Below are 15,000 nucleotides of genomic sequence, written 5' to 3' on the forward strand. Positions count from 1 at the left end.
AACCATGAAGAAGGAGACCAGACAGAGAGACAGAGACGCCAGAACCATGAAGAAGGAGACCAGACAGAGAGACAGAGACACCAGAACCATGAAGAAGGAGACCAGACAGAGAGACAGAGACACCAGAACCATGAAGAAGCAGACCAGTCAGAGACGCCAGAACCATGAAGAAGGAGACCAGACAGAGAGACAGAGACACCAGAACCATGAAGAAGGAGACCAGACAGAGAGACAGAGACACCAGAACCATGAAGAAGGAGACCAGACAGAGAGACAGAGACACCAGAACCAGACAGAGAGACAGAGACACCAGAACCATGAAGAAGGAGACCAGACAGAGAGACAGAGACGCCAGAACCATGAAGAAGGAGACCAGACAGAGAGACAGAGACACCAGAACCATGAAGAAGGAGACCAGACAGAGAGACAGAGACACCAGAACCATGAAGAAGGAGACCAGACAGAGAGACAGAGACACCAGAACCATGAAGAAGCAGACCAGACAGAGAGACAGAGACACCAGAACCATGAAGAAGGAGACCAGACAGAGAGACAGAGACACCAGAACCATGAAGAAGGAGACCAGACAGAGAGACAGAGACACCAGAACCATGAAGAAGCAGACCAGACAGAGACGCCAGAACCATGAAGAAGGAGACCAGACAGAGAGACAGAGACACCAGAACCATGAAGAAGCAGACCAGACAGAGACTCCAGAACCATGAAGAAGCAGACCAGACAGAGAGACAGAGACGCCAGAACCATGAAGAAGCAGACCAGACAGAGACACCAGAACCATGAAGAAGGAGACCAGACAGAGAGACAGAGACGCCAGAACCATGAAGAAGCAGACCAGACAGAGAGACAGACACACCAGAACCATGAAGAAGCAGACCAGACAGAGAGACAGAGACACCAGAACCATGAAGAAGCAGACCAGACAGAGAGACAGAGACACCAGAACCATGAAGAAGCAGACCAGACAGAGACACCAGAACCATGAAGAAGGAGACCAGACAGAGAGACAGAGACACCAGAACCATGAAGAAGCAGACCAGACAGAGAGACAGAGACGCCAGAACCATGAAGAAGCAGACCAGACAGAGACACCAGAACCATGAAGAAGGAGACCAGACAGAGAGACAAAGACACCAGAACCATGAAGAAGCAGACCAGACAGAGAGACAGAGACACCAGAACCATGAAGAAGGAGACCAGACAGAGAGACAGAGACGCCAGAACCATGAAGAAGGAGACCAGACAGAGAGACAGAGACGCCAGAACCATGAAGAAGCAGACCAGACAGAGAGACAGGGACACCAGAACCATGAAGAAGGAGACCAGACAGAGAGACAGAGACGCCAGAACCATGAAGAAGCAGACCAGACAGAGAGACAGAGACACCAGAACCATGAAGAAGCAGACCAGACAGAGAGACAGAGACACCAGAACCATGAAGAAGCAGACCAGACAGAGAGACAGAGACGCCAGAACCATGAAGAAGGAGACCAGACAGAGAGACAGAGACGCCAGAACCATGAAGAAGGAGACCAGACAGAGAGACAGAGACACCAGAACCATGAAGAAGCAGACCAGACAGAGAGACAGAGACGCCAGAACCATGAAGAAGGAGACCAGACAGAGAGACAGAGACGCCAGAACCATGAAGAAGCAGACCAGACAGAGAGACAGAGACACCAGAACCATGAAGAAGCAGACCAGACAGAGAGACAGAGACACCAGAACCATGAAGAAGGAGACCAGACAGAGAGACAGAGACGCCAGAACCATGAAGAAGGAGACCAGACAGAGAGACAGAGACACCAGAACCATGAAGAAGCAGACCAGACAGAGAGACAGAGACCCCAGAACCATGAAGAAGCAGACCAGACAGAGAGACAGAGACGCCAGAACCATGAAGAAGGAGACCAGACAGAGAGACAGAACCATGAAGAAGCAGACCAGACAGAGAGACAGAGACACCAGAACCATGAAGAAGCAGACCAGACAGAGAGACAGAACCATGAAGAAGCAGACCAGACAGAGAGACAGAGACACCAGAACCATGAAGAAGCAGACCAGACAGAGAGACAGAGACGCCAGAACCATGAAGGAGACCAGACAGAGAGACAGAGACACCAGAACCATGAAGAAGCAGACCAGACAAGAGACAGAATGAGTTTGAAGCCTGTAGTAAAAAGCCATTTTATAAACCAATCAATAGTAAATAACCAGCGAACAGAACACAGGAAGTGAAGAGATCCTTTTGGCGGAAATAGAAGCATGAAATAGAGACGTAATGTTTTTTCAGCTTTCTCTAGTTGGCTGGGTGGATAATGCTGTGTGTGTGTGTGTGTGTGTGTGTGTGTGTGTGTGTGTGTGTGTGTGTGTGTGTGTGTGTGTGTGTGTGTGTGTGTGTGTGTGTGTTTTTTGTGTGTGTGCTTGTGCGCGTGTTTGGGTCCATAGCACTTAGCCCCCCTCCCCAACAGCTTATCCCACTAATTTATGCTTCTGGCAATTCTTTGAAATGAGTCCCATGACAAGGAGTCGACGAACAGCCCATAAGCTCAAGCTAGGATGGTTATCCTAAAACAGTCAGCAAACACAAAAACATCCAAGTGCAATTAAAGACGAACCATGAAAGCATAGAACGCAGCTCATAGGAGTGAGATTGCTTTGGTTGACTTTTACATTTAATCAAATAGCACAAATCTTACTCGGGACATGAGTCATTTAAAGTGAGAACTCATGAGCAGCAGAGAGATCATGAGTTAAATGTGTGTTTTCCATTAACCAAGACGCAGCTGTTGTTCTATCACTTCTGAGGAATTCCTCCAACAACAAAACAAATACATTTTATATTTGAGATTCTTCAAAGGAGCCACCCCTTTGCCTTGATGACAGATTTGCACACTCTTGGAATTCTCTCAACCAGCTTCACGAGGTAGTCACCTGGAATGAATTTCAATTAACAGGTGTTTCTTGTTAAAAGTTGGTTTGTGGAATTTCTTTCCTTCTTATTGCATTTTGCCAATCAGTTGTGTTGTGACATGGTAGGGGTGGTATACAGAAGATAGCCCTTTTTGGTAAAAGAACAAGTCCATATTATGGCAAGAACAGTTCAAATAAGGAAAGAGAAATGACAGTCCAATATTACTTTAAGACATGAAGGTTAGTCAATACAGAACATTTCAAGAACTTTGAAAGTTTCTTCAAGTGCAGTCACAAAAACCATCAAGTACTATGATGAAACTAGTTCTCGTGAGGACCTCCACAGGAAAGGAAGACCCAGAGTTACCTCTGATGCAGAGGATAAGTTCATTAGAGTTACCAGCCTCAGAAATTGCAGCCCAAATAAATACTTCATAGTTCAAGTAACAGACACAACTCAACATCAACTGTTCACCCCAGTATCTCTACTTGCACATCTATCACTCCAGTGTTAACGCTAAATTGTAATTATTTTGCCTCTATGGCCTATTTATTGCCTTACCTCCTTACTCTTCTACATTTGCATACACTTTTCTATTGTGTTATTGACTGTACGTTTGTTCATGTGTAACTCTGTGTTGTTGTTTTTGTCGCACTGCTTTGCTTTGTCTTGGCCAGGTCACAGTTGTAAATGAGAACTTGTTCTCAACTGGCCTACCTGGTTAAATAAAGGTGTTCTGAACTGGCCTCCCTGGTTAAATAAAGGTGTTCTGAACTGGCCTACCTGGTTAAATAAAGGTGTTCTGAACTGGCCTACCTGGTTAAATAAAGGTGTTCTGAACTGGCCTACCTGGTTAAATAAAGGTGTTCTGAACTGGCCTACCTGGTTAAATAAAGGTGTTCTGAACTGGCCTACCTGGTTAAATAAAGGTGTTCTGAACTGGCCTACCTGGTTAAATAAAGGTGTTCTGAACTAGCCTACCTGGTTAAATAAAGGTGTTCTGAACTGGCCTACCTGGTTAAATAAAGGTGTTCTGAACTGGCCTACCTGGTTAAATAAAGGTGTTCTGAACTGGCCTACCTGGTTAAATAAAGGTGTTCTGAACTGGCCTACCTGGTTAAATAAAGGTGTTCTGAACTGGCCTACCTGGTTAAATAAAGGTGTTCTGAACTGGCCTACCTGGTTAAATAAAGGTGTTCTGAACTGGCCTACCTGGTTAAATAAAGGTGTTCTGAACTGGCCTACCTGGTTAAATAAAGGTGTTCTGAACTGGCCTACCTGGTTAAATAAAGGTGTTCTGAACTGGCCTACCTGGTTAAATAAAGGTGTTCTGAACTGGCCTACCTGGTTAAAATAAAGGTTCTACCTGTGTTCTGAACTGGTTAAATAAAGGTGTTCTGAACTGGCCTACCTGGTTAAGTAAAGGTGTTCTGAACTGGCCTACCTGGTTAAGTAAAGGTGTTCTGAACTGGCCTACCTGGTTAAGTAAAGGTGTTCTGAACTGGCCCTGGTTAAGTAAAGGTGTTCTGGTTAAATAAAGGTGTTCTGAACTGGCCTACCTGGTTAAGTAAAGGTGTTCTGAACTGGCCTACCTGGTTAAATAAAGGTGTTCTGAACTGGCCTACCTGGTTAAATAAAGGTGTTCTGAACTGGCCTACCTGGTTAAATAAAGGTGTTCTGAACTGGCCTACCTGGTTAAATAAAGGTGTTCTGAACTGGCCTACCTGGTTAAATAAAGGTGTTCTGAACTGGCCTACCTGGTTAAGTAAAGGTGTTCTGAACTGGCCTACCTGGTTAAATAAAGGTGTTCTGAACTGGCCTACCTGGTTAAGTAAAGGTGTTCTCAACTGGCCTACCTGGTTAAGTAAAGGTGTTCTGAACTGGCCTACCTGGTTAAGTAAAGGTGTTCTCAACTAGCCTACCTGGTTAAGTAAAGGTGTTCTGAACTAGCCTACCTGGTTAAATAAAGGTGTTCTGAACTGGCCTACCTGGTTAAATAAAGGTGTTCTGAACTGGCCTACCTGGTTAAATAAAGGTGTTCTGAACTGGCCTACCTGGTTAAATAAAGGTGTTCTGAACTGGCCTACCTGGTTAAATAAAGGTGTTCTGAACTGGCCTACCTGGTTAAATAAAGGTGAAATAAAAAATATAAATCATCTGTTCAGAGGAGACTGCATGAATCAGGGCTTCATGATCGAATTGCTGCAAAGAAACCATTCCTAAAGGACATCAATGAGAAGAAGAGACTTGTTTGGGCCAAGCAAACACAGGCAATGGAAATCTGTCCTTTGGTCTGATTGGTTCAAATTTGAGTTTTTTTGTTTCAAACGCAGTGTCTTTGCGAAAGACGCAGAGTAGGTGATCTCGGCATGTGTGGTTCCCACCCGTGAATCATGGAGGAGGAGGAGGTGTGATGGTGCTTTGCTGGTAACACTGTCAGTGATTTGATTAGAATCACACTTAACCAGCATGGCTTCCACAGCATTCTGCAGTGATACGCCATCCCATCTGGTTTGCGCTTAGTGGGACTAGCATTTGTTTTTCAACAGGACAATGACCCACCACACCACCAGGTTGTGTAAGGGCTATTTGACCAAGAAGGAGAGTGATGGAGTGCTGCATCAGATGACCTGGGCTCCACAATCACCCGACCACAACCCAATTGAGATGTTTTGGGATGAGTTGGACCGCAGAGTGAAGGAAAAGTAGCCAACAAGTGCTCAGCATATGTGGGAACTCCTCCACTGTTGGAAAAACGTGTGCAACGCTGTCACCAAAGCAAAAAGTGACTACATTGAAGAATCTAAAATATAGAATATATTTAGATTTGTTTAACACTTTTTTGGTTACTACATGATTCCATACAATATGTGTTATTTCATAGTTCTGATGTCTTCACTATTATTCTACAATGTAGAAAACACAAATAAGTAAAACCCTTGAATGAGTAGGTGTGTCCAAATGTTTTACTGGTACTATACATATATATATATATATATATATATATATATATATATATATATATATATATATATATCTATCTATATATCTCTATCTCTATATCTATCTATATATATATCTTTATCTATATATCTATATATATCTATATCTATATCTATATCTCTATCTCTATATCTATATACATATATCTATATCTATATACATATATATCTATACATATCTATCTATATCTATATATCTATACATACATATCTATATATATATATATCTCTATCTCTATATCTATATATCTTTATCTATATATCTATATATCTTTATCTATATACATATATCTATATCTATATCTCTATATATCTATCTCTATATCTATATACATATATCTATATCTATATACATATATCTATATCTATATACATATATATCTATACATACATATCTATATATATCTATCTATATATATATATATATATCTATATATCTATATCTATATATCTATATCTATACATCTATATCTATATATCTATACATACATATCTATATATCTATACATACATATCTATATATCTATCTATACATATCTATACATACATATCTATATATCTATATCTATATATCTATATATCTATACATACATATCTATATATCTATACATATCTACATATCTATATCTATATATCTATATATCTATACATATCTATATATATATATATATATATATCTATATATCTATATATATCTATATCTATATATCTATATTTAAGAAAATGAAGACTAGAAGGAGAGGAGTAAAACATAAACATGTGTTGGCAGTTCTGAATGTCATAACATCCGTTACGTCACGCTACACGTCACGCTACCCGTCACGCTACACGTCACGCTACACGTCACGCTACACGTCACGCTACACGTCACGCTACACGTCACGCTGCCCGTCACGCTACACGTCACGCTACACGTCACGCTACACGTCACGCTACACGTCACGCTACCCGTCACGCTACACGTCACGCTACACGTCACGCTACACGTCACGCTACACGTCACGCTACACGTCACGCTACACGTCACGCTACACGTCACGCTACACGTCACGCTGCCCGTCACGCTACGCGTCACGCTACACGTCACGCTACCCGTCACACTACGCGTCACGCTACGCGTCACGCTACGCGTCACGCTACCCGTCACGCTACACGTCACGCTACACGTCACGCTACACTACACGTCACGCTACACGTCACGCTACACGTCACGCGACACGTCACGCTACACGTCACGCTACACGTCACGCGACACGTCACGCTACACGTCACGCTACACGTCACGCTACACGTCACGCTACCCGTCACGCTACACGTCACGCTACACGTCACGCTACACATCACGCTACACATCATACAGAACTTCTGTTATCACGTAGTTTCACTGTCCACTGAAACAAACACCACAAAGAACATACCCACGCCTGTTGAAAGACCTCAGTTCGTACACGTTCTACGGTGATGCGTACAGGCTGACAACATCAAGACAAACCATAGAGCCGACAGCAAACAGAAAGCACTATACAAATACAACGTACTTGACTGATTCATTGTTTGATTACATGGACGACGTGTTACTTGGATCAGGCCCTGTTTAACAGGCACTTGTGGGATGAACCCGGTTGGCATTGGATGTTGATATGATTGACAGCTGTAAAACCATTTGATGATTGGACGTTGTTATGACTGACAGCTATGCCTACCTATCTTCTCCATGTTTGTTGCGGTAGACAGGAAGCCCTGCTGCAGGAGTGTCTCTCTGGTCTCCTCGTCCTCCACCTGAATCTCTGACACCATGTTACATGGCACGTAACCATGACGACCGCTCGACTCGCCGCGGTAGAATCCATCCGAGTCTTTGTCTCCGTAGATCTGGAGGAGGATGGGGTGAAAACGAAACAAGATGGCGACTGTTAGGTTGTGTTATTGTCTGACTACCTCATTTATAGAAGAGAGATAACATGGAGAAACGTTTCCACTATCATTTTTATTTTTTTAAACATATTTTTCTACTTTTCACCCTTTTTTATCCCCAATTTCGTGATATCCAATTGGTAGTTACAGTCTTGTCCCATCGCTGTAACTCCCATATGGACTTGGGCGAGGCAAAGGTCGAGAGCCACGCATCCTACCAAGCCGCTCTGCTTCTTGACACACTGCTCGCTTAACCCGGAAGCCAGCTGTGCCAATGTGTAGGACGAAACACAGTAAAGCTGGCAACCGAAGTCAGCTTGCATGCGCCCAGCCAGCCACAAAGAGGCGCTAGACTGCGATGGAACAAGGACATTTCGGCTGGCCAAACCCTCCCCGTAACCCGGCCGACGATGGGCCAATTGTGCGCCGCCTCATGGGTTTCCCGGTCTCGGCCGGCTGCGACGCAGCCTGGTATTGAACCCGGGTCTGTAGTGACGCCTCAAGCACTGCGATGTGCCACTCAGGAGGCCACAACCAATAATTATTGACAGATCGGATGAGTGTCTAACATAGTGCCAGGAATATCACTGGGAATATTCTGGCAGGTTCCATACCTTGATGATTTGTCCCTCTCTGAAGGGCAGTTCTTCCTCAGCAGCGTCGGGGTTGGGAGACATGTTGACAGGGTCGTAGGGGAACAGAGCCACAAAGATACGCACCTCATTGTCTCCTATAGGCCATGAATGATCCATGCTCTCTGCACGCAAACACACAAACAGAACTCACATTATTTGGAGCAACAGTTAGCCTACAAGCTAACTGTTGAGCGGGAGCCCCCCCCACCCCGCTCTGCTGTGTAATGGTGTGGTAGAGCTCCCGCCCCCCTCTCTCTGCTGTGTAATGGCGTGGTAGAGCTCACTCCCCCGCTCTGCTGTGTAATGGCGAGGTGAGCCCACCCCCCTCTCTTCTGTGTAATGGCGAGGTAGAGCTCACTCCCCCTCTCTCTGCTGTGTAATGGCGTGGTAGAGCTCACTCCCCCTCTCTCTGCTGTGTAATGGCGTGGTAGAGCTCACTCCCCCTCTCTCTGCTGTGTAATGGCGTGGTAGAGCTCACTCCCCCTCTCTCTGCTGTGTAATGGCGTGGTAGAGCTCACTCCCCCCCGCCGCTCTCTGCTGTGTAATGGCGTAGTAGAGCTCACTCCCCCTCTCTCTGCTGTGTAATGGCGTGGTAGAGCTCACTCCCCCTCTCTCTGCTGTGTAATGGCGTGGTAGAGCTCACTCCCCCTCTCTCTGCTGTGTAATGGCGTGGTAGAGCTCACTCCCCCTCTCTGCTGTGTAATGGCGTGGTAGAGCTCACCCCCTCTCTGCTGTGTAATGGCGAGGTAGAGCTCACCCCCGCTCTGCCGTGTAATGGCGTGGTAGAGCCCCCCGCCCTGCTGTGTAATGGCGAGGTAGAGCTCACCCCCCTCGCTCTGCTGTGTAATGGCGTGGTAGCGCTCACCCCCCCGCTCTGCTGTGTAATGGCGTGGTGGAGATCACTCCCCCTCTCTGCTGTGTAATGGCGAGGTAGAGCTCACTCCCCCCTCTCTGCTGTGTAATGGCGTGGTAGAGATCACTCCCCCCTCTCTGCTGTGTAATGGCGAGGTAGAGCTCACTCCCCCCTCTCTGCTGTGTAATGGCGAGGTAGAGCTCACTCCCCCCTCTCTGCTGTGTAATGGCGAGTTAGAGCTCACTCCCCCCTCTCTGCTGTGCAATGGCGTGGTAGAGCTCACTCCCCCATCTCTGCTGTGTAATGGCGAGGTAGAGCTCACTCCCCCCTCTCTGCTGTGTAATGGCGAGGTAGAGCTCACTCCCCCCTCTCTGCTGTGTAATGGCGAGTTAGAGCTCACTCCCCCCTCTCTGCTGTGTAATGGCGTGGTCCGGGCGTGTACATAAGAGAGGTAATCAAGCTAATGCCCTGAGCCTGAGCCAGTGGGGCCTAAGCTGCTTCAGAAAGAAACGTGCGTATGTCTATGATCCCCGGGAAGAGAGGAAGAGAGGGAAAGGAGGAAGAGGGGGAAGAGGGGAGAGGAGGAGGGGGGAGAGGAGGAGGAGGGGGGGGAAGAGGAGGAGGGGTGAGAGAGGAAAGGAGGAAGAGGGGGAAGAGAGGGAGAGAGGAGGAGGAGGAGGGGGAGGGGTAAGAGAGGAAAGGAGGAAGAGGGGAGAGGGGAGAGGAGGAAGAGGAGGAGGGGGAGGAGGGGGAGGGGGAAGAGAGGAAAGGAGGAAGAGGGGGAAGAGGGGAGAGGAGGAAGGGTGGGAGAGGAGGAAGGGGGAAAGGGGGAAGAGAGGAAAGGAGGAAGAGGGGGAAGAGGGGAGAGGAGGAAGGGTGGGAGAGGAGGAAGGGGGAAAGGGGGAAGAGAGGAAAGGAGGAAGAGAGGAAAGGAGGAAGAGGGGGAAGAGGGGAAAGGGGGAAGAGAGGAAAGGAGGAAGAGGGGGAAGAGGGGAGAGGAGGAAGAGGAGGAAGGGGGGAAAGGGGGAAGAGAGGAAAGGAGGAAGAGGGGGAAGGGTGGGAGAGGAGGAAGGGGGGAAAGGGGGAAGAGAGGAAAGGAGGAAGAGGGGGAAGAGGGGAGAGGAGGAAGGGTGGGAGAGGAGGAAGGGGGGAAAGGGGGAAGAGAGGAAAGGAGGAAGAGGGGGAAGAGGGGAGAGGAGGAAGGGTGGGAGAGGAGGAAGGGGGGAAAGGGGGAAGAGAGGAAAGGAGGAAGAGGGGGAAGGGTGGGAGAGGAGGAAGGGGGGAAAGGGGGAAGAGAGGAAAGGAGGAAGAGAGGAAAGGAGGAAGAGGGGGAAGAGGGGAAAGGAGGGAGAGAGGAAGAGGGGAAAGCAGAAACACAGAGCATGGCCCCCTTCACTCGCTAACTCTTAGAACAATAATCTCTGGATGTGCTTATACAATAACAGCAACAACACAGAGCTGTCTGTCTATGTGATGTAGTAACCATGGTGACTGATTACCTGGTCTGACCACAGAGCTGTCTGTCTATGTGATGTACTAACCATGGTGACTGATTACCTGGTCTGACCACAGGGCTGTCTGTCTATATAATGTAGTAACCATGGTGACTGATTACCTTGTCTGACCACAGGGCTGTCTGTCTATATAATGTAGTAACCATGGTGACTGATTACCTGGTCTGACCACAGGGCTGTCTGTCATGGTGACTGATTACCTGGTCTGACCACAGGGCTGTCTGTCTATATGATGTAGTAACCATGGTGACTGATTACCTGGTCTGACCACAGGGCTGTCTGTCTATATAATGTAGTAACCATGGTGACTGATTATCTGGTCTGACAACAGGGCTGTCTGTCTATATAATGTAGTAACCATGGTGACTGATTACCTGGTCTGACCACAGGGCTGTCTGTCAAGGTGACTGATTACCTGGTCTGACCACAGGGCTGTCTGTCTATATGATGTAGTAACCATGGTGACTGATTACCTGGTCTGACCACAGGGCTGTCTGTCTATATAATGTAGTAACCATGGTGACTGATTACCTGGTCTGACAACAGGGCTGTCTGTCTATATAATGTAGTAACCATGGTGACTGATTACCTGGTCTGACCACAGGGCTGTCTGTCATGGTGACTGATTACCTGGTCTGACCACAGGGCTGTCTGTCTATATAATGTAGTAACCATGGTGACTGATTACCTGGTCTGACCACAGGGCTGTCTGTCATGGTGACTGATTACCTGGTCTGACCACAGGGCTGTCTGTCATGGTGACTGATTACCTGGTCTGACCACAGGGCTGTCTGTCATGGTGACTGATTACCTAGACCTACATGTGAACTGTTGTAGTGGACTAGGGATTAATCTGCTCCAATGAGACCAGCTTCTATCTCATTAGGGGATGATCAGTCCACCTGAATGTAGCAACAGTCGGGCTACAAGCAGAGCCCAGATGACAGGGAGAAAAAGACAACGTTTATATCGTCTGTACATCAGTCTTTCTGGGCGTACGTGAAGAGTGTCCTGTGTACCCATCTGCATGTTCTTTGTTCTTCCACCTACTGCTAAGAAACGCTGAACTATAATACCAAAATATACGCTTGCTTTATCGACTTCCAAAAAGCATTTGATTCTATATGGCATACAGGACTGTTCTACAAAGTTATTGAAAGTGGTGTAGGGGGTAAAACATATGACATAATTAAATCAATGTATACTGGCAATACGTGCAGCATTAAAATTGATAAGAAAATAACAGAATTCTTTAACCAGACGCAGGGGCCTTCGCCAGGGTTGCAATCTGAGCCCTGCACTCTTCAATTTACATTAATTAAGGAATTGGCCACTATCCTAGAAAAATCCTCAGCCTCTGGTGTTGGTCTCCACAATTCAGAAGTTAAATGCCTACTCTTCGCAGATGACCTGTGCCTGCTGTCACCCACAGCACATGGCCTACAGCAGAGCCTGGACCTGCTAGAGCAGTACTGCCAGACCTGGGCCCTGGCAGTAAACCCCCACAGCACATGGCCTACAGCAGAGCCTGGACCTGCTAGAGCAGTACTGCCAGACCTGGGTCCTGGTAGTAAACCCCAGAAAGACTAAAATAAGGAATTAGACCAAAGTTCTCAATTGGTACAAAATATATAGAGTACTGTACAGACTACAATTACTTTAAAAATAAGCTCAACTGGACACCTTAATGAGGCAGTGAATGAACAGAGAGAGAAAGCAAGCAGGGCATTCTACGCCATTAAAAAGCACATTCAAATTTAAATACCTATTAAAATTTGGCTAAAACTATTTGAATGTGTCATTGAACTAACTTCCGGCGCCGACAGAGATGGCCGCCTCGCTTCGCGTTCCAAGGAAACTATGCAGTTTTTTGTTTTTTTACGTGTTATTTCTTACATTAGTACCCCAGGTCATCTTAGGTTTCATTACATACAGTCGAGAAGAACTACTGAATATAAGATCAGCGTCAACTCACCATCAGTACGACCAAGAATATGTTTTTCGCGACGCGGATCCTGTGTTCTGCCTTACAAACAGGTCAACGGAATGGATTGCATGCAGCGACCCAAAAAAACGACTCCGAAAAAGAGGGAAACGAGGCGGTCTTCTGGTCAGACTCCGGTCACGGGCACATCGCGCACCACTCCCTAGCATTCTTCTTGCCAATGTCCAGTCTCTTGACAACAAGGTTGATGAAATCCGAGCAAGGGTAGCATTCCAGAGGGACATCAGAGACTGTAACGTTCTGTGCTTCACGGAAACATGGCTCACTGGAGAGACGCTATCTGAGGCGTTGCAGCCAACGGGTTTCTCCACGCATCGCGCCGACAGAAACAAACACCTTTCTGGTAAGAAGAGGGGCGGGGGGGGGGCGTATGCCTTATGACTAACGAGACATGGTGTGATGAAAGAAACATACAGGAACTCAAATCCTTCTGTTCACCTGATTTAGAATTCCTCACAACCAAATGTAGACCACATTATCTACCAAGAGAATTCTCTTCGATTATAACCACAGCCGTATATATCCCCCCCAAGCAGACACATCGATGGCTCTGAACAAACTTTATTTAACTCTTTGCAAACTGGAAACCATTTATCCGGAGGCTGCATTCATTGTAGCTGGGGATTTTAACAAGGCTAATCTGAAAACAAGACTCCCTAAATTTTATCAGCATATCGATTGCGCAACCAGGGGTGGAAAAACCTTGGATCATTGTTACTCTAACTTCTGCGACGCATATAAGGCCATGCCCCGCCCCCCTTTCAGAAAAGCTGACCACGACTCCATTTTGTTGATCCCTGCCTACAGACAGAAACTAAAACAAGAGGCTCCCACGCTGAGGTCTGTCCAACGCTGGTCCGACCAAGCTGACTCCACACTCCAAGACTGCTTCCATCACGTGGACTGGGATATGTTTCGTATTGCGTCAGATAACAACATTGACGAATACGCTGATTCGGTGTGCGAGTTCATGAGAACGTGCGTTGAAGATGTCGTTCCCATAGCAACGATTAAAACATTCCCTAACCAGAAACCGTGGATTGATGGCAGCATTCGCGTGAAACTGAAAGCGTGAACCACTGCTTTTAATCAGGGCAAGGTGTCTGGTAACATGACCGAATACAAACAGTGCAGCTATTCCCTCCGCAAGGCTATCAAACAAGCTAAGCGTCAGTACAGAGACAAAGTAGAATCTCAATTCAACGGCTCAGACACAAGAGGCATGTGGCAGGGTCTACAGTCAATCACGGACTACAGGAAGACTACGGACTACGGACCAGGATGTTTTGCTCCCAGGCAGACTAAATAACTTTTTTGCCCGCTTTGAGGACAATACAGTGCCACTGACACGGCCTGCAACGAAAACATGCGGTCTCTCCTTCACTGCAGCCGAGGTGAGTAAGACATTTAAACGTGTTAACCCTCGCAAGGCTGCAGGCCCAGACGGCATCCCCAGCCGCGCCCTCAGAGCATGCGCAGACCAGCTGGCCGGTGTGTTTACGGACATATTCAATCAATCCCTATACCAGTCTGCTGTTCCCACATGCTTCAAGAGGGCCACCATTGTTCCTGTTCCCAAGAAAGCTAAGGTAACTGAGCTAAACGACTACCGCCCGTAGCACTCACTTCCGTCATCATGAAGTGCTTTGAGAGACTAGTCAAGGACCATATCACCTCCACCCTACCTGACACCCTAGACCCACTCCAATTTGCTTACCGCCCAAATAGGTCCACAGACGATGCAATCTCAACCACACTGCCCTAACCCATCTGGACAAGAGGAATACCTATGTGAGAATGCTGTTCATCGACGACAGCTCGGCAATCAACACCATAGTACCCTCCAAGCTCGTCATCAAGCTCGAGACCCTGGGTCTTGCCCCGCCCTGTGCAACTGGGTACTGGACTTCCTGACAGGCCGCCCCCAGGTGGTGAGGGTAGGCAACAACATCTCCTCCCCGCTGATCCTCAACACTGCTTTTACACCTGCATTGTTTGCTGTTTGGGGTTTTAGGCTGGGTTTCTGTACAGCACTTTGAGATATCAGCTGATGTACGAAGGGCTATATAAATAAATTTGATTTGATTTGATTTGATTTGACTGGGGCTCCACAAGGGTGCGTTCTGAGCCCTCTCCTGTACTCCC

The 15,000-nt window shown here is 46.9% G+C and overlaps 1 protein-coding gene across 1 annotated transcript in view; it reads right to left on the minus strand.

Annotated features, from left to right (window-relative positions):
* Window positions 1-15,000, minus strand: part of LOC118373878 (peripheral-type benzodiazepine receptor-associated protein 1) — a gene marked incomplete at its 3' end in the record, with an annotated part of 283,366 nt that overhangs the window by 12,623 nt on the left and 255,743 nt on the right. The window contains 2 exon segments of the mRNA XM_052457506.1: window positions 7,638-7,806; window positions 8,463-8,605. Coding sequence (XP_052313466.1) covers window positions 7,638-7,806; window positions 8,463-8,605 — 312 coding nt within the window.

Source organism: Oncorhynchus keta, chromosome 11 (assembly GCF_023373465.1).
Source record: "Oncorhynchus keta strain PuntledgeMale-10-30-2019 chromosome 11, Oket_V2, whole genome shotgun sequence".
Taxonomy (NCBI): Eukaryota; Metazoa; Chordata; class Actinopteri; order Salmoniformes; family Salmonidae; genus Oncorhynchus; species Oncorhynchus keta.